Source organism: Cetorhinus maximus, chromosome 1 (genome assembly GCF_964194155.1).
Source record: "Cetorhinus maximus chromosome 1, sCetMax3.hap1.1, whole genome shotgun sequence".
In the NCBI taxonomy this organism is placed as follows: domain Eukaryota; kingdom Metazoa; phylum Chordata; class Chondrichthyes; order Lamniformes; family Cetorhinidae; genus Cetorhinus; species Cetorhinus maximus.
In genome coordinates this window covers 39,691,323-39,712,182 of record NC_135879.1, presented here as the reverse complement: position 1 = coordinate 39,712,182, position 20,860 = coordinate 39,691,323, and the positions used below count along the sequence as shown (strand labels likewise).

At 38.7% G+C, this 20,860-nt stretch overlaps 1 protein-coding gene across 11 annotated transcripts in view; it reads left to right on the top strand.

Moving 5' to 3' along the window:
• The window catches only part of kiaa1109 (KIAA1109 ortholog), a 533,049-nt gene that overhangs the window by 388,369 nt on the left and 123,820 nt on the right, over positions 1-20,860 (top strand). For all 11 annotated transcript variants that reach the window (XR_013576358.1, XM_078539938.1, XM_078539971.1 and 8 more), the window contains 3 exons: positions 8,201-8,331; positions 12,265-12,388; positions 19,256-19,365. Coding sequence is in view for 10 of the 11 variants with exons in the window: in XM_078539938.1 (XP_078396064.1) it covers positions 8,201-8,331; positions 12,265-12,388; positions 19,256-19,365 (365 nt within the window). In the remaining variant the exon portion in view is untranslated. The remainder of the gene's footprint in view (positions 1-8,200; positions 8,332-12,264; positions 12,389-19,255; positions 19,366-20,860) is intronic.

Below are 20,860 nucleotides of genomic sequence, written 5' to 3'. Positions count from 1 at the left end.
TGTCAACAAATTTAGCAACCATACCTTCAGTCCCTTCATCCAAGCTATTTATATTAATTCCCTTCATCCAAGTCATTTATATTAATTGTAAAAAGTTGAGGCCCCAACACTGATCCCTGTGGCACACCACTTGTTACATCCTCCCAACCAGAAAAAGACCTATTTATGCCTACTCTCTGTTTCCTGTTAGCTAACCAATCTTCTATCCAGGCCAATATGTTACCCCTATACCACGAGCTTTTATTTCCACAATAACCTTTGATGTGGCACTTTATCAAATGCCTTCTGGAAATCTAAGTACAGTACATCCACCAGTTCCCCTTTAGCCACGGCACATGTGACTCCTTCAAAGAACTCCAATTAATTGGTGAAACATGATTTCCCTTTCACAAAACCATGTTGACCCTGCCCGATTGCCTTGAATTTTTCTAAGTGCCGTGGCATAACATTTTTAATAATAGCTTCTAACATTTTCCCAACAACAGATGTTAAGCTAACTAGCCTACAGTTCCCTGCTTTCTGTCTCCCCCCTCTTTTCGAAAAAAGGAGTAATATTTGCTCTTTTCCAATCTAGTGGAACCTTGCTCGCATTTAGGGAATTTTGGAAAGTTAAAACCAGCGCATCAGCTATATCACCAGCCACTTATTTTAAGACCCTAGGATGAAGTCCATCAGGACCCGGGGATTTGTCAGCCCGCAGCCTCAACAATTTGCTCCATACCACTTTCCCGATGATTGTAATTTTCCTGAGTTCCTCCCTCCCTTCTATTTCTTGATTTACAGCTATTTCTGGGATGTTACTTGTACCTTCTATGGTGCAAAATACCTGTTGAATTCATCCACCATCTCCTTATTTTCCATTATTAACTCTCCAGACTCACTTCCTATAGGACCAATGCTCACTTTGTTAACTCTTATTTAAATATCCATAGAAACTCTTCTATCCGTCTTTATATTTCTAGCTAGCTTTCTCTCTACTCTAATTTTTCCTACCTTATTAATATTTTTGTCATTCTTTGCTGTTCTTTATATTCTGTCCAATCTTCTGAACCTGTCTTTGCGCAATTACATGCTTTTTCTTTAAGTTTGATACTGTCTTTAACTTTCTTAGTTAATCACAGATGGTGGAACCTCCCCTTGGAATTTTTCTTTTTCATTGGAATGTATTTATTCTGTGTATTCTGAAATATCCCTTTAAATGTCTGCCACTGCATCTCTATTGACCTATTCTTTAACCTAATTTTTCAGTTCACCTTAGCTAGCTTTGCCTTCATGCTCTCATAATTGCCCTTATTTAAGTTTAAAAGACTAGTCCTGGACCCACTCTTCTCTCCCTCAAACTGAAAGTAAAATTCAATCTTATTATGATCGCTGCTACCTAAAGGTGCCTTCACTATGAGATTATCGATTAATCCTGTCTTCTTGCACAATACTAGGTCTGGTATAGGCTGCTGTCTGGTTGGCTCCAGAACATGCTATTCTAAGAAACTATCCTGAAAACATTCTATGAACTCCTCATCTATGCTACCTTTACCCATCTGATTTTTCCAGTCTATATGTAGATCAAAATTCCCAATGATTATCGCCGTACCTTTCTGACAAGCTCCCATCATCTCTTTGATTCTCTTTCCTACCGTGTAGTTACAATTAGGGGGTCTGTATAGCACTCCCACAAATTTCTTCTTGTCTTTATTATTTCTCATTTCAACCCAAACCGCTCATACATCCTGGTTTACTGAATTTAGGTCATCCCTCTCTAATATGCTAATACCATCATTAATTAACAGAGCCACCCCTCCACCTTTTCCTAATTTCCTATCCTTCCTAAATGTCACATACCCTTCAATATTCAGGTTCCAATCTACGTCATCCTGTAGCATATTTCTGTAATGGCTATCAGATTGTACTTATTTATTTCTATTTGCACTATCAGTTCATCTGATTTGTTTCGGATACTATGTGCATTCGGTAAAGAACCTTTAGTTTTGTCCTTTTATTACTTTTGGAACATCTATCCTTATCTGCTGATTTACTCTTAGATTTGTACTCTCTGTCCCTTCATGTCATGGTCTGTTTATCATTTGCCACATTCGTACCTTTCCCTTTTGCCTTGTGGTCTTTGGTTTACCACATCTTCCCAAATTTGATCCCTTGTCACCACTATTTCGTTTACTTTCCTAGTTATGCAGCTTGCAGAACACCAGCCCCAGTACATTTCAGGTGTAGACCATCCCAGTGGTACAGCCCACACTTTCCAAAGTACTGGTGCCAATGCGCCAAGAACTGGAACCCACACCTCTCACACCAGTCTTTGAGCCACGCATTAATTTCTCTAATCGTATTTGCCCTATGCTAATTTGCACGTGGCTCAGGTAATAATCCAGAGATTGTTACCTTTGAGGTTCTGCTTCTTAATTTGGTCCCTAGCTCCTCATACTGACTATGCAGAACCTCCTCCTTCATCCTACCTATGTCATTGGTACCTGCATGGACCACGACATCTGGATGCTTCTCCTCCCACTGCAAGATCCTCTCCAGCCCTGAACAAATGTCCTGAACTCTGGCACCGGGCAGGCAACACAGCTATCTGGACTCTCGCTCTTTGCTGCAGAGAACAGTGTCAGTCCCCCTCACTATACCGACTGCTACTACCATTACATTCTTTTTTTCTCTCCCCATTTAAATGGCTTCCTGTGCCACAGTGCCATGGTCAATCAGCTCATCCACCCTGCAGCCCCCACTCTCACCCAAACAAGCTGAAAGAACCTCAGACCTGTTGGACAACTTCCGAGGCTGACAATCCCTCTGGGCCCTCTTACCTGCCTCAGCTGCATCCACACCCTCCTGTCCCTGACGACCTTCCAAATCGGAGTTCCTATCCTAAAGCGTGTGCCTGCTACCTGGTACAAAGCATCCAGGTAACTTTCCCCCTCTCTGATGTGTTGCAGTGTTTGCAGCTCGACTTCCAGCTCAATGACTCTGAGCCAAAGCTCCTCAAGCCTCAGGCACTTGCTGCGGATGTGCTTGCCCTGGATCACATTGATACCCAGGAGCTCCCACATGCTGCAGCCATGACACATCACCTGTCCTGGCATTCTTATATGTTTTAATTAACTACTTAATTATTTTATTCAATTATTTTTTATTTTATGTATTCTATTAATCCTCCCACAAATTCCTTTACTATTTTAAACATTAGGAATAGAATAGACCTTAACCACTCACCAGTTACTTGCCAAACGGCTAGCTTCTTCTCCTGTAGTTGAGCAAGAACCAGTTCCTACAGGATAAAAAAATTAGAAAAAACAATGGAGCACCTCCCTCCCCTCCTCACTGAACTCCCTCAACTCTCAGAATTCACAGCACTCCATTGAGGTCGCACTCCAGAGAATAGAGCATTCACTGATGATGAATGCGTGGCTGTGTCAGCTCTTCAGACAGTAGTCTTTTCCTTGAAATGCTGCTTTGGAATTTGAAGTCTTTTTTTTTTTACAATTTTTCTGTCTATTGTCCACAGTATGATATAAGCAGGTAAGAGTTCAGTTTAGTTGAAAGAGAAAGAGAGGCATGCAGTTTTGTTGCTGCCTTCAGATGTCCTTTCTCTAGACTACCCCAAAAGCAAGCAAGGTGTTGTAATATAAGATATTTCAAAATGGTGATCTCGATCACATGACCTCTCTATAATGATTTGGGTATTCCACAGCAGGCAATTGATTAGCTCACGCCTGGACTGGCATTGACTATTGTATTATGGCCTAAGTGATTAATGTTTTATTGTCCAAGCCATCACTTCTGAATGGCCCATTTGTCCATGTGATGAGCTACGAAAAACATGTCAATGTCTCCAGTGTAGCCATTGTCTTCTCCAGATGCAATGGAATGTGGCTGTTACCGTGCTAAAAAATGGCGACAGCTATTTTAAGTCTCAGACAGCCATTTTAAGTTTCAGTCCATATTTGAGATAATCCTTGGCATTGGCAAGTGTGAATTCTACAGGTGGGTTGCCTGGGCATGTCCTAATTGTAATCCACATTGGAAACTTAAGAAACTTGACCAGCTTGCAAACATATCAAGTGACCTGTAACAGCCATCTTAAATCAGTGCCTTGTTTTAACAGTTGAAACTGCCTTTTCAAAATGTTCCATATGAATCCAGCAGATGAAATTAAAATGTAATATTTGACATCAAACACACCACTGTAACACTGGCTATATGAACTACAGGAGTGAGTGGTCAATACAAACCTTACTGTTGTTCAGTGATATGTTGTAAGAATTTAGAAAGGAACAGCTCATCTCAATTTGCCAATATGTGGTATTTTATGTTGCAAGTCTTTAATCCCTTGGCTCTGACCAAAATAGGAGGACGGAAGGATCTTTATTGATCCAGAATCACATCCAGTTTATGCATCATGCTTCTGTAGGACTTAGAACATCAAGTCTCAGTTGTCACTTGCTGCTCAAACATTTATCATCTTTTTGGCTCCTAACTTGTGCTTGTAGCCTGACACAATCCCCATGGGAATTCCATGGGAACAGGAAAAGGAAAACTTTACTGTACTAAAGTTTTCTTTACAACAGTGTTCAAAATACAAGTTTCTTAACATCGTAAGCACTTTAACAAATAGCATATTATATGTTACGCAGGTAACAACAATGATACATCGTATTTAAAAGCAAGCTTCATTACAAACAGTTTTATTTTGCAATCTTGTAAAACCCAATATGTTCACCTGCCGTTAAGACATTATTATGGTCCCTTGTTCTTTAAACTCTCGCGAGGGCATCCACAATCACATTGTTTCGACCAGCAACATGCATACTTTTTAGTGTCAATAGCTGTAAACTCTGCTGAAACAGTCTTTGGTTCCTGGTTTTGAACTTTGAGGAACATCAGTGGGTTGTGGTCGGTATAATACCTCTGCCCCACTATTTGTCACATTTCACCATTAAATATTCTGTCTTGGAAACATTATAAGGCTTAACCTGTAACAATTAAGATTTAAAGTCCAACTTGCGTAAGTTTTTAGAGTCCCAACTCTTCTGCAAACAAATGTTTATTTTACTATTGGTCGATTTTCTTTCAGTCCCTGCAAAACATCCTTTTTCCATTTTGCACAGTCTTTACAATTTTCCCTTGCCCTTGTTTAAAAGATTGTATCTTGGTTTTGCATTCTTCTTGTTACTTTCTAAAATATGCACTGGATTGTGCACTGTTTTGACCCTGGGGTGGTAGGCTTGATGGGTTCATATTGATTTAAACTTTAACTTTGTTAAGAACGACATTGCTGATTGCTGGCAAACCATCTAGCTTCGGGGTCCTGGCAGCTGTGAATTCGAACCCAAAGAGAAATCCCCTGTATCGCTTCTTACCCTTTGAATTCAGCAATTTCCTTTGTTCTCCTTTAAAGCCAAACTCTAAATTGTCAACAGAGTATTCACTTTTTGAAACAGACTCCGTACCACTCTGTATTTCTGTATTTATTTCCTGATCTCCATTTCTTCTGTGTCTGCATGTTTTTTAATGTCTTAAGTCTTAAAAAAAAGTTTCAACTAGCCAACTATCCAAATTGTCCTTCATAACAATTGAATTCATCTCATTCTATTTAAATTCAAGATTATTTATAACTTTAAAGTTCTTCAATAGGATCTAACATTTAGATGTTCTTTTCCAGGAAATGCAGGTTTAACACTTCCTCCTTTTGTGTGAGCAGTTCATTTATCTGTCGAGTAAAATCCTCTTTAGTTGCTTTAATTAAGGCTATGTTGATGATCAGCTAAGGAAGATTGGTACTCCTTTTTATTCAAGACCTCATACTCTATTTTGAGTTTTTTCCATCTTGTTCTCTCTGCCTTTATCTCTTTCCTCTCTTTTTCCTATCTCTTTCCTTATCTATTTCCTCTCTTACTAATTTCTCTCTTTCTAAGTCAATCTTTCTTAGTTCAATTTATTTTTCAATTTTGGCCAGCTGTACTCAGAAAATCGGTCCTTTCTTGAACACCAGGTGCTTAGCTAATTCTTCAAACATTACATCCTTCTTAGCTCCGTATCTTAAGTTAATCTGCACGTGCTCTGCTGCAGACTGTCAGTTGTCTTTTCTCAACTGTTTCAAGTCTGAGAGTCAGATCCTCCCTTTCAACAAAGGCTTGTGTCTCAGAGATATTCATGTTGATTTCCAATACAATATAGGAAAAAATAAATGTGAAATCTTGTTTGTTTAAATGCTGGAAAGTTCCAATGAACCTGTTTCAGTCTAACTCTGCCTTTTGCTGTTTTATTCCCCTCAAGTTCCCAGCTCTCGATATAAATACTGCGTCAGCCCCTTGCATCTCCACCATGTCTGTGTGTCTCTCTCTCTCTCTCTCTCTCTGACTGAGTTGCTCTGGGTGGCTCTGGCACAAAGGGGAAGAGAACAGCAGATGCAACAAAGATTATCTCACGTCGTTAGTTGGCAGTCCCCCCACACTTGTATAGTTCCAGTTTTAGCCATACAGTCTTTCCAAGCAGATATTCAGTCCATCTCCTTCAAGGACTTAATCGATTCTCCGCAAACAGCAGACAGCTCTTAGATTTCCTCTTTTTGTGTCTGTGTGCCACAGGTTGACCAACCATCCCAGATTTTCCAGGACTGTCCCGTAATATGGCCTTTTATCGCATGTCCTGGGTCATGCCTTTCTGGGAAGGGTATTGTCCCGGAATCCATCAGCATTGGCTAGTCTATGCATTTGAGCATGCAATGACCAGTCTTTGGGTTTGCGCATGCACCAGCCATTCTTTGTGTCTGTGCATGCGTCGGCCTTTTTTCTTGCTCGTGTCGGCCCCAGAAGCGTCGCAATTTATGCATGGGGTTTATCAATGCGCGCTTAGAGTATCACTATCCTCTCTCTCACCCTTCTCTCTCAGGTTCGACAGCACCTCCAGTGTTCCTGAATTTATTTCCGGATAGCTGGTCACCCTGGTGTGCCACAATGCCTCCATATTTTAATTTCCTTCCTGTGGGTACTGCTTTCAGGTCAAAGGTTGCCAGGCCATACGGACTAGTGTTTCTTATTATCCAAAAATAACAATTGATCCCTTTACAAGAGATATAAACTCTTTAAAGTCCTTTTCAAACATTTTTGAAAGCAATTGCAGATTTCCCCAAACATTTTAAAGTAAATACAAATTTTCCTTACTGTTACTGCTTCTGGGTCAAAGGCTGTCACAAGCCTTAATGAAAAATTTTATCACTCCACCAGAAGTTAGTACACATACTTGTTCAGTTAACTGCAGCACTTTGTACTACATTTATTACTGTCCCAAACATCCTTGTAGTAGTCTTTTTTTCCTATTAATTCCTTTCTCATAGCCCACCATAAAACGAGCTGTATTTCCCAGAAAACTTAATAGGTTTTCCTTGGATACCATGCATGTAGAGGCATCTGGCTATCTTAATATAATTTTGTCCTTCAAGCAGTCTATGTTAGACAATGTAAAAGACTTTGTGGTTTTCTTCTTCCCACATTTAATAATCTGTTCATTCCCCATCTCTTACAGTAATCAAGAGGTAATGCTAACTTTCTTGCCTTGGGTCTTATGGAAATTTTAACAGTGTTGTTATACAATAAAGGTACTTCATTTGTAGCACTGCAGTTTGTTAGCATTTCATGTTTACAGCAGCCCATCACTTTTGAATACTGACAGCAAAAACAGATGGGACTATTCGCTGTACGATTCTTACACAGTAATGTCAGCAGGAAACTGTAGTAACTAATAAATTAAAATCTGTTCATCTAATTAAAATCTAGAAATTGCTAAACACTGACACTAAGAAACTTTCATTTGGGCAATGACTTGTAAACCAGTTTCTTGGTCATAGCTCTGTACACCAGCAATACTCTTTTCCAGCAGAAACTCTGTCTAGTCCTGAGACTCTCAACCCACCAAATTCTAACTGTTTACACTCAAAAGCATCCCAGTCTCGCTCTTGGCATAGTATATGTAGCAGTTAAGCACGTCTATCCATCTAAATTAAAAAAGTTCTCCTAAATTATTTGTGCTTTAGATCAGCTGCACTCAGTTAACTAGATGATATGTAAAGCTATTTCAATGAAACACTTGATTTGTTTGTCCTTTTGCATAGTGTATCTTTTGTGGTGAAATTGTATTTTAGTTTCTATTTGACTAGTTAAAATTCATAATCTAATTGTTTTCTTTGTAGGAAACCAGTGACCATCGAAGACAGGGTACGACTGGGAGCCAAGCAGCAGATTCAAGAGGAAGAAAGTTTGTTAAACGTTTAGTGGACATCAGGGAATTGAATGAACAAGCCAAAGTTATTGATGATCTAAAGTATGTTTCTGTCTGTATCTATCTATCATTAAAAAATTCTCACATCCATCTTTAGAAAGGATCATGCTTATGCAAGCTCATTTATATGATTGTATAATCTGGCTCCCATATTCCCAACAATAGCTCAAAATATTTGCTGCAAGTTTTGTCATTTACCATTTTTCCTTCAGTGATTAATTTCTAAAGTCCAATACAATTTTAACAAAATAAAAACATCAAAATTTCATATTTTGTAATAATGTGATTAAAGTTACCCACTTAACTATATTTTAATACTTCAATTGCAGTTTTTACTTGGAGACTTAACTTTGCATAAAAATATCAAGTCTAAGGCAAGTCTGGGAGGCTTGGCATGTGCAATGCACACAATTTCTCCATGTATCAAGAGCATTTAGCCAGCCCAACTGCTCCACTGTTTCTTCTTGGTTTCCAGCAGTATCTGTTTTGTTATTTGAAGAAAAGCTAGAAGTACTAATTTCAGAAATTTAATCAGGTGGAGTTTATCGTGCAGCTCCGAAGAAGAGTCAATCAACTTGAAACGTTAACTCTGTTTCTCGCTCCACAGCTCCTGCCAGGCATGCTGAGTTTTTCCAGTACTTTCTGTTTTTAATCAGGTTTCCAGCATCTGCAGTATTTTGCTTTTATTTATGTATGTTTTTTAAATTGAAAAGGCGTGTGTATGTTTCTGTGCGAGAGTGTTAAACAGGAAGTTACTTCAAGCGTTTCAAACTCAAATGATTGCAGACCATTATTGTTATTTTTAATTGGTGATTCTGGCACCTGTAGCAAGTACTATTGGTTGGGAAATCACAGGCTTAGGTGCCTTGATTTTCCTCCATTTAAATTGATGGATGGAAGCTCAGGGCTGTGGGCTCACAATTTCCAAACTAATGCTGCTCTTGTTCCTTGACCTCTTTGCCCATCCAGAGAATTGCTGCTAAAGAACATTCCTTTTTACTTTGTGAAAAAATCAATTTCTGTCTTTGCATAATATTGTTCCAGTTGATATGTTTTATTAAAATAATTTCAATATAGTTTTAATTAAACTTTAGTAAAAACTATTCATCTTTTAGTTTAGAAAGTACATCAAGCTGAGGGGGGAGAGAGAGAGAGACTGGACAATCCTAATTTGTATTACTTCTTTTATTTTCTAAAAATAAATAACAAATTAGTTGAGATTTGATCTATTCTCAGACAAACAGAAAGGTTCTGATTTAGCATTGCTATGTTATAGACGATTAAAAAGTCTGTAAAAGGCACATACATACATCCCTGAACCAATCTCACCAAACATTGAATTCAGTTTTTCGAGATCTCTTAATAACTTAAAGCCTGGTGCTGTTAGATCCTGGGCCTCCTTTGCTGTTCTGCCATACCCTCCCTCTACCCCTTCCCTTACTACTGACAAAGAGAAGGAATTTACCAATAAATCAAACCAACTATTCCACCTCCACACATATACCAAATTTCAGATTCTTACTCCAAGGTTTTGCCAAATCCTGTGTTACAGTAGGTGAGGAGGGGGTCAAATGGCTTCCCCTTTTTTTAACCTCCTCGTTTGTCTGCAAAAGGTTTTTTTGAAAAGCTATACTTACCAATTCAATGAGTGTTTAACTGTTTATGTGCTGTGATCATAAAACAAACCAATTGGACAGCTTTTCTTGACTTTAATGGAGGTTTATTATACAAAACGATACCCGTAAAACAACAAAATATGCTGCAACTTTTGTGCTCATTCGAGTACACACGCACACAAATATAGATTACAGAATGGGAAGGGTAGATTAACTAAATAAATCAATATACGTTTGGTGACTCAGCTGGTTTCAGGAAGAATTCTGTGGTTTTGTGCTTTCCCTTGGTGGTCCTGTTGCACTGTGGAGAGTACAGAGATGCAAGTTAGATAGCCATCTCTGTTGCGAGCTCAAGTAACACTTTGTTTATGTTTGAAAAAGTCTCTGTTTTTAAAAGTTAAGTTTGGTTTTCCAGCCGGTGGATTAAAAATCATTAAGATAAAAGCAAAATACTGCAGATGCAGGAAATCTGAAAGAAAAACAGAAAATGCTGGAAAAACTCAGCGGGTCTAACAGCATCTGTGGAGAGAAAAGAAAACAGAGTTAACATTTCGAGTCCGTATGACTGAAGAAGAGTCATACGGACTCGAAACATTAACTCCTGGTGTTTTTCTTTCTCTCCACAGATGCTGTTAGACCTGCTGAGATTTTCCAGCATTTTCTGTTTTTGATTAAAAATCATTATTTGGCAGAAAGCATGTTTTCATGACACTGGGTTCCCATTCCTTAGTAGTGTCAGACCAGGACACCTTTACCCCTGTTCTGTTGAATTCCAGGAGCCCCAAACTAGATCTACCAAACATCAGGACTACTTCATAAAATACTGGGCAATCATGGAAATGAATCCCCAAAGCATTCTTTAAAATCTCAATGTATCACATTTAAAAGGCAGAATTGATCTCTTGCATTACCTGTTAATCAATGACGTTGATGTGAGGCGTTACATAATAAAACACCCCGATTGTTATGAAACAATCTCATCTTAAGCAACAATCCAGGGTCAGTTTTAACTTTGCTTTCAAGGCTATAACCTGCTGGAGCAGATCACTATTCCATTGTAGAGCCCACTGGATTAATCAGGAGGGTCCTATAATGGATGAGGAGGGAAAGAGAGAAACACAGACTGGAAGAGGGAAAGCAAGAGAAACAAAAACTACTGAGCGCGAGGGAAAGTGAGAGAGAAACAACTGGGGGAGGGAGCGAGAGAAAAATTGGCAGAGCAATGGAGAGAGAGAGACAAAGTGGGGAAGCGAGAGAGAGAGAAACAAACAGGAGAGAGTGAGGATCACCAACTGGGGAGAGAGAGCAACACAAGATGTAGTAAGGCAAGCTCATATCGGCCTGTGGCGTTACATTGTTGTATAGTGTATTTTATCATGGGGTCAGGCTGTTTTGATGATTCTCCTTGAGGACTGAACCTCACATCCCTGAAATTGGGCTTCAGGGTGGAGTGTGTGAGTCAGTGAATTGAATTAGTTTTACTTTTGTTTTACTTTGTATAACTTGAAGTGCATTGTGGGCAAGTGTCATGTGATCAAGCATCATGTGAGCTGTCACGTGATTGTACTTCATTGTAAATAGGTGTGTTTATTTAAAGAGAGGTTCATCAGATCCTATTTGGAATTTGAATTTGCCTAGTACTTCACCCCTAATTTATCAAATTGGGAGAGCTAAATCTAATTCAGAAAGAAGTGTACCAAAGCTACATAGTTATAATGAGAGCATATGAATAAAAAGTGATGAGAGAAACTCTGGATTGTCCAATGGCAATTTTATCATTCATTCGTGTTGAAGCAAAAGCTTACCATTGGATGATTTGTTTTTAAATTTATAAAAGAAACAATTGCACTACAATTCAAAACTCATCCTTATGTCCTCATTATTGAAAAATAACTTACTATGATGTGTATAACTTTTTTCTAACATAGTAAAATCCTTTAATAGAACATGCAAACGCACAAAAATGCATGGTAAGAGGGTGGGAAATTTTCCTGATTAATTACTTGGACAGTCAGCAGATAGAGCAAATCGTCCCCTGAGATTGCCAGCTCTGGTTTGATATATTCCTGGAGATGCAATCATATGACATTTGATGAAATGGCGGTCCATCAATTAATTAAAACAGAAAATTCTGAAAATACTCAGCATTGTCTGATGAAAGGTCATCATCTTGAAAGCTTAATTCTGTTTCTCTCTCCACAGATGCTGCCCGATCTGCTGGGTATTTTCAGCATTTTTTGTTTTATTTCAGATTTCCAGCATCTGTAATACTTGCTTTTGTCTGTAGAATTATGTGGTGTTTATCTTGAAGAATGTTGTTCAACTTATCCAAGTTAATAAAACGTTTGCATTTTTATAGAAAACTTGGTGCCAGTGAAGGGACAATAAACCAAGAAATTCAGCGTTATCAACAGCTAGAATCTGTCGCTGTTAATGACATCCGTCGAGATGTTCGGAAAAAACTACGCCGATCCAGTATGAGGGTGAGCAAATTATTTACTAGTGCAAATTCACTATATTTTTCCCTCAAACGTAGCATGATCTTTCTGGGAATATTTTGGGTAAATCTTGTCTTTCTGTGTTTGTAAAGAAAACTATATGATGGCCGAAGTTATATATTTGGTATTCTTGTCATGGCATTGTATTGTAATATGTATCCTCTGCTCTGTGATTCAATGATCTATGGACTTTGTTATGTTTGCTGTTGTCACTTATGGAGACACAAATGTGATTCTGCATGCCCTCCCATTTTAAAAGGTTAAGGTTGCAGTCTCTACTTAACTAAATATGAATGAGCTCACTATAGCCCTAGCACTGCCTGAAGCATAAAGATACATTTCGGTGGAATTGTCTAAGACTGGTAGCTGTACTTTCAGAATTGTAGATTGACCTTATCTGATGTCAAAATAATATGGAACAGTTTTGAATTCAGAAGTTGCTTCATTGCATATCACTTTTCATGAATACTGTGTAATGTTAGAATTGCTTCTTAATTGGGGGTTCAATAAGAACATCTAGAATAAGTAAATATGCCACTAATAGCTTACTAGATATTTCTGCTAGCCAGATAATTGAAAATTATTTTAGCTCTCCTTTGTGAGATACTACCAAGATTGTTAGGGAGGAACATGTTCAAAGTCATCAAACTTGAAAGTATCTAGGCTCCTCTAGACACCACAGAGTTCTGTTTCCTTGGTTTCCTGTAGATTATCCTAATTTTTAAATGCAAGGTATGGGAAGTCTCCCATTCAAAATAATGCTGAACACTTTGAGGGAACAAAAACCCCAAACATTTAAACGAAAAATGTATTCATTCAACAATTTTCAGGTGCCTTAATGATATGAATGGAGAATGGGAAACCAAGATAGAAAATAATAAATTTCAAAATTGTCAGATATTAGGAACTAAATTTTTTGGTTTGAAGATTGGGTTGGGCAGTGTCTGTACAGATAACTGTTACAATTGTGCCCTTGTAATTGATATTGGTCAGATCAGCTGAGCCAGTGATCACTGAGTCATAGGGACTGAAAGCAATTTGATGTTGTCATAATTCCATAGATTAGATAAGGAAATGGTGTGAGGCATGCTGAAAACTTGAGAGCCTGTGGTTAGAACTTATTGTCATATGGGTTCAGGCCCTGGTGCAATACATTTTCTTGAAATAAAGCAAATTGAAGGATGAGTTCAACAACATTATTGGCAGAGCCTTAGGAGCCCATTAATTAATGGCGTGAAACGGTGAGAAGAAAATAATAACTCTCTTATTGGCTTTCTGATCACCACTAAATGTTATATTTTGCTGAAAAGAGAGACGTTGCTAAAGTTTTTTGTCTTGCACTCATCAGGACAAAGGCAACAATGTCAAATTTCAAAGGATCACAACAATTTATAATACAGGAGAAAAGGGGTACTAAATGGTTAACAAGTTGACTTTGATTGGCTGAGGCATTGCTGCGGAGAAAGCACGGGTAACTATAGGCTCCCCAAACTCCTGGGTAATTCAACTCAAGTGCAAGGCTTGAACATATTCCTTTTGTTTGCAGCGAACAGGTTCCTACGTATGAATGTATATCTCTTCTAGCAAGCATAAACAAGCCACATTACGAACTTGAATGATTATCTTTTAAGTTGTCTGTTAGTGTAGCTATTAGCGCACTCAGCATTGTTCAGCTAGTGCCGCCAATCATAGAATCACATCTATCAGTAGACGTTTTGTTTTGGGTTTTGCGAGTGCAGGCTGGTTGAAGACGGTCTCTAATCTGCCTATTATAAACAGTCGAAGAAATATGCTGTTCAATTCAATCAGCCAATCGCTGGAACGTTCCTGTCATCGCACCAGCACTGAAATTCACACATACATTGCTCAATTGTATGGAAGGCTGAATATCTTTTTTAACTGATGGCAGCATCCTGTTAGTGGAAAGTTCCACTTATGACACCACTGCATAGTAGCAGTGTGAAATGGCTAACTTAACCCGTTTTTCAAATTTTTGTGATACTCCACCATTTCAGGGTAATTTGAGGTAGACGGGCACTTTTTAGGTCTGAAAATGGCAGTATTTTGCAAGTTTGTGCAATACACAGCAGACAATGATCCAAACAGGACAGCCATTGTCCCGCAGGATAACCACTGTTCTCTCCTATTCTGTCACTCAGCCAATTTCGTATCCATTTTGGTACTGTTCCTTTTATTCCATGAGCTCAAGCTTTGCTCAAAAGTCTGCTGTCTGGCACTTTATCAAATGCCTTTAGAAGTCCATGTGTACCACATCAACAGTGTTACCCTCACCAACCCTCTCTGTTACCTCATCAAATAACTCAATCAAGCTAGTTAAACAGAATTGGCCCTTAGCAAATCAATGCTGGCTTTCCTTAACTCACCTGCATTTGCCCAAGTGACTATTAATTTTGTCCTAAATGATCATTTTTAGAAATCTCTATACCACCAAGTTTAAACTAACTAGCCTGTAATTGCTGGGCTTATCCTTACACTCTTCTTTGAACAAGGTTGTGACATTTACAATGTTCCAGTTCTCTAGCACCATCCCTGAGTCTAAGAATGTCTGGAAAATTTGTGACTCCACAATTTCCACACTCCTTTCAGTATCCTTGGATGCATCTCATTTGGTCCTGGTGCCTTTTCAACTTTAAGTACAGACAGCCCATCCAATACCACCTCCTTATCAATTTTAAACATTTGTACTGTCTGAACAACCTCCTCTTTCAGCATGACCTGGGCAGCATCATCTTCCTTGCTAAAGACAGATGCAAAGCATTCATTTCATACCTCAGGCATGTCCCCTGCCTCCATGTGTAAATCCCCTTTTTGGTCTCTAATCAGCCCCACTCCTCCTTTTACCACCCTTCTCCTATTTATGTGCTTACAGAAGACTTTTTCGATTCCTTTTTAAGTTAGCTGCCAGTCTCTTTTCGCAGTCTCTCTTTTATTTGTTCTTTCAATTCCCATCTGAACCTTCTATAAACAACTTGGTTCTCAGTGTATTACCACCTGACATCTGTCATAAGTACACTTTTTCTTCTTCATCTTAATCTTTATCACATTTGTGATCCTGGGAGCTCTGGATTTGTTTGCCCAACCTTTCCCCTTTGTGAGAATATACAGTGACTATGATAGAACTAGTTCTTCTTTAAATATGGCCCATTCTTCAGTTACAGTTTTGTCTGCCAACCTTTGACTCTAATTTATCTGTGTCGGATCCATTCTTACCCCATTGAAGTTGGCTTTTTCCCCAGTTAGTTATTCTTAATCTGGATTTGTTTGTCCTTTTCCATAGCCAACCTAAACCTTATGATACAATGACCACTGTCCCCTAAATGTTCTCCTACTGACACTTGACCCACTTGGTCCACCTCATTCCCAAGAACCAGGTACAGCAATGCGGCTTCCTTTCTCGAAGGACTGGAAACACTTCTGTAGTAAATTCTCCTGAACACACACGAGGAACTCATGCCCCTCTCTACCCTAACACTACTACTATTCATGCATTCACATACATGCAGTGTAACCCTAATTTAGACATTATTACTTTTCCTCTTACTCTGAACCCACCTAATACCTCACTATTTCTTACCCTGGTTCTATCTGTCTCCTGCTGTATTCTGTGCAGGTTGATATTCCTCTCTAATCATACTTCTGGTTCCCACACCCCTGCCAACTTAGTTTAAACCCTCCCCAATAGTACTAGGAAACCCCATCTCAAGGTAAACAGCAAAATACTGCGGATGCTGAAAATCTGAAACAAAAACAGAAAATGCTGGAAAAACTCAGCAGGTCTAACAGCATCTGTGGAGAGGAAAAAAAGTGTTAACGTTTTGAGTCCGCATGACTATCTTCAGCACTCTGATCAGTATAGTCAATACTGAGGAGGACTGCAACAAATTAGAAGGATATTAAGAAACTTGCAGGATGGGTAAATAATTGACAAATGAAGTTCAATACAATTAAATAAGAGGTAGTACAAGTTGATAGGAAGAATAGGGATATCCCTTATTACTTGGAAGGTGTGAGTCTAAGTGGGTTGTGGAACAATGGGACCTTGGAGTACAAATACACCAGTCAATAAAAGTTACACCACAGGTTAGCAAGACCATTTTTTAAAAAAGCAAAGCAAGCATTGGGCTTTATTTCAAGAGGGATAAAATTGAAAAGTAGGAAGGTTACGCTGAACCCTTTAACAAACCTTACTTAGGCCTCACTTAGAGTACTGTGCGAAGTTCTGTTCACCATAAGAACATGAGAAATAGCAGCAGGTGTAGGCCATTTGGCCCCTCAAGCCTGCCCCACCATTCAATAATATCATGGCTGATCTGCCCCTGGCCTCAACTCCTCTTTCGTGCCAACTCCTTTATCATGCCAGCTCCTCATAGCCCTCAACTCCCGATATTTCAAAAATCTATCTTCCGCCTCTTTTAAATACTTGCAGTGATCTAGCCTCCACAACTCTCTGGGGTAGAGAATTCCAGACATTCACTACCCTCTGAGAGAAGAAATTCCTTCGCATCTCTGTTTTAAATGAGTGAACCCTTATTCTGTAACAATGTCCCCTAGTTCGAGATTCCCCCACTAGTGGAAACATCTTCTCAACATCTACTCTGTCAAGCCCCCTCAGAATCTTGTATGTTTCAATAAGATCACCCCTCTTTTAAACTCTAATGAATAAAGGCCTAACCTGTTTAGCCGTTCTTGATAAGTCAAACCCTTCATCCTAGGAATCAGCCTAGTGAATCTCTTTTTGAACTGCCTCCAATGCCAATATATCCTTTCTTAAATATAGGGACCAAAACTGTACACAGCATTCCAGGTACGGCCTCACCAACACCCTGTACAGTTGTAACAATACTTCCCTATTTTAAAACCCAAACCTCCTGACAATACAGACCAAAATTCCATTTGCCTTCTTAATTACTTGCTGCACCTGCATGCTAACTTTTTGTGTTTCATGCACAAGAACACCCAGATCCCTCTTGGAATCTCTCACCATTTAAATAATAGTCTGCCTTTTGATTCTTCCTACCAAAGTGCATGACCTCACACTTTCCTACATTAAATTCCATCTGCCAAGTTTTTGCCATTCACTCAACCTGTCTATATCCCTTTGCAGATTCCTTATGTCCTCATCACAACATGCCCTTCCACCTATTTTTGTATCGTCAGCAAATTTGGATATATTACATTCTGTCCCCTCCTCCAAGTCATTAATAAAGATAGCAAATAATTGAAGCTCTAGGACTGATCCTTGTGGCACTCCATTAGTTACGTCTTTCCAATCTGAAAAAGACCCATTAATCTCAACTCTCTGTCTTCTGTGTTAACGAATCCTCAATTCATGCTAATGCATAACCCCCAATACCATGAGCTTCTATCTTGTACAATAACCTTTTATGTGGCACCTTATCGAATGACTTCTGGAAATCCAAATACTCAACATCTACCAGTTCTCCTTTATCAACTCTGCTTGTTATATCCTCAGAGTTCTAGCAAATTTGCCAAACATGATTTCCCTTTCACAAAACTATGTTGACTCTGTTTGATTGTGTTAAGCTTTTCTAAATGTCCTGCTATTTCTTCCTTAATAATGGACTCTAGCATCTTCCCAACTACAGATGTTAGGCTGACTGGCCTGTAGTTTCCTGCTCTTTGTCTCCCTCCCTTCTTGAACAAGAGCATCACATTAGCAATTTACCAATCCGCTAGGACCCTCCTGGAATCCAGTGAGTTCTGGAATATTTTGACCAATGCCTCCATTATCCCTGCATCCACTTCCTTTAAAACCCTTGGATTCAGGTCATCAGGCCCTGGCAACGTGTCTGCCTTTAGTCCCAATAGTTTAGTCCCATTTGTTTGTCAAATACTTTGTCCCTCGTGACAGAGACTGTTGTAAGATCTTTCCTCCCATTTGTTCCTTGCTTATCTGATCTCTTTGGGTGTTTAAAGTGTCCTCCACCATGAAGACCAATGCAAGATATTGGTTTAAATTATCTGCCATTTCCCTGTCCCCCATTATCAATTCTCCAGTCGCATCCTCCAAGGGTCACACGCTCACTTTAGCCACTCTCTTTTTATACACCCATAGAAGCTCTTGCTGTTTGTTTTAATATTTCTTGCCAATTTACTTTCGTAATCAATTTTCTCCCTCTTTATCAGCTTTTTAGTCATCCGCTGCTGGTTCCTAAAAAAAATCCCAATCCTCTGGCCTAGCACTAATTTTCGTCGCTTTGTATTTCTTAGTTTTTGACTGGATAATCTCCTTGACCACCTTTGTTGACCACGGGTGATTCATCCTTCTCATCAAGTCCTTCTTTTTGACTAGGATAAATTTTTGTTGAGCGTTATGAAATATCTGCTTAAATGTCTGGCATTGCTCATCCACTGATCTTCCCCCTTAGTCTATTTACCCAGCCCGCTTTAGAGAACTCTTTCTTCATACCTCTGTAATTGCCGGTATTTAAGTTGAGGACACTGGTTTGAGACCCGAGTTGCTCGCCCTCATTTGAATTAGAAATTCTCCCATGTTGTGATCGCTGCCCCATATACATATACATACATAAATTGTGTACCTGAAAAGGCATTGTATGTAAGCTTATTGTGTTGAAAATTTTAAACTTAATTAAGAACTGTATTAACAATAAAAAATGAAGAGTAGAATTGTTTTAGATTGAGCTAATAATGCTACTCAATGTCAATGATCTAATACAGTAGAAATGTGAACAGAATTCATTCATAAAAACTAATTACAATATATTGCTAAAGCTTGGCCTCATGCAGTGTTGAGTGTATTTTTTATTTTGTTGCATTTCCAACATCTAAGAAAATTTATGGTTTGTGCAGGCAGCGTCCCTTAAAGATAAATGGGGTCTAGGCTATAAGCCCAGCTATAACAGATCAAAAAGTATCTCAGCCTCTGGAAGACCACCTTTGAGAAGACTGGAAAGGACAAGGTGACGTATTTTTACTGTTAAAATTACAAATTTTTGTACTCTTGTGACATCAAGAAGGACTCTGAATTTTTAGTAGCACCTTATATCCCATCCGATGAATTTTGTTTTCAAGTACAATTGCTGTTGTTATGCAGGTAAGCAGAGCAGTAGTTTTGCACATGGCATTAGCCTGTAAACTGCAGTGAGATGAATGAGCAATTAATCTGCCTTTGGTGAGGTTACAGAAAGAATGTGGCCAGGAACCTGGGATATGTCCCTGTTTTTCGAATAATGCTTTGGGCTGTATTCACTTGAACCACCAAAACAGCGAGGTAGGACAGATCTTTAACACCTCAAGCACAATGTTGGCAATGAGCTTTAAAAATATTGTACTGAAGCTTTGGAGCCAGATTTGATCTCACCACATTCTGACTGGAAGGCAAGGGTGCTACCAACTGGACTGCATTGATATCTGTCCTATACTTAGAAGAATATGTATTTGCGTAAAGGAAAGTGCTTAAATTAATGAAGTAATTTTGTCAAATTGAATTGATTATTTATTAATTAACCAGTACTATTAATACAGTCAGGAATTATTTGTGGCACACCTACCCCTTAAATGTGGTCTACTGCAGATATGCTGCTCCATACCTCTTCATTGTCTTGAATTCACAATCTGCCATATCTGAAATATTCGGGAAAGAAACAGTGTTTACTAAAGGAAGAAAAATTAAATTCCATGTTTAAATAAAAATCTACAGTTGCTTTATAGTATGTGAGTGGCCCTCAAATGAGCCACTGCACAACATTATGACAATTGTCAAAAGGTCAATAATAGTGTATCATTAACTGTAAAGATTCTTTTGGAAAATCAATGAAACTTTATTAGATTGCAGCTTTGAAATAATAACTTGTTAATGCATCTATTGAAATAATAATTTAAAAAAATCTCATACCAGCATGTAAAACATTTATGTGTGAATATCACAAACTGTAATTTCAAGTCCTATATTTCGGATTAGGGTGACCAGATTTTCAAAAGTCAAAACTGGGACACATTGAAAAGCCTTGGGAAGGTGGGGCTCAATGATGTTGGGTGGCCAATAGCAGGAGTTTGGGGGAGGGGCATTTGAAGGTCAGAGGTCATGTGACATTTCCAGAGCATGTCCAGCCAGGTTTGACAACCTCCAATTATTGAAGATATTAGTTACACACCACAGATTTTTGGTTCAGTGACGTCTCTGCCTCATTTAAAAAAAAACGAACCAAGGCTTCATTTGTCACTAGATCCCAGAATCCTCCATTCCACTGTAACTTTACTATGCAAATGCAAAAGACCAATCTCCATTTATAAGCCTAATTTATTTTCATACAATGGCTTCTCACAATAATATGGATGTTTTGTGGGTCTTTTGAGGAAGAGTGTGATGATGGTCTGACAACACAGAGGTATTGAAAGAGTCGAGCTGAGTGTTGTGAGCATACATGTTTAAACTCACTTAGCCTTCAGTGGATG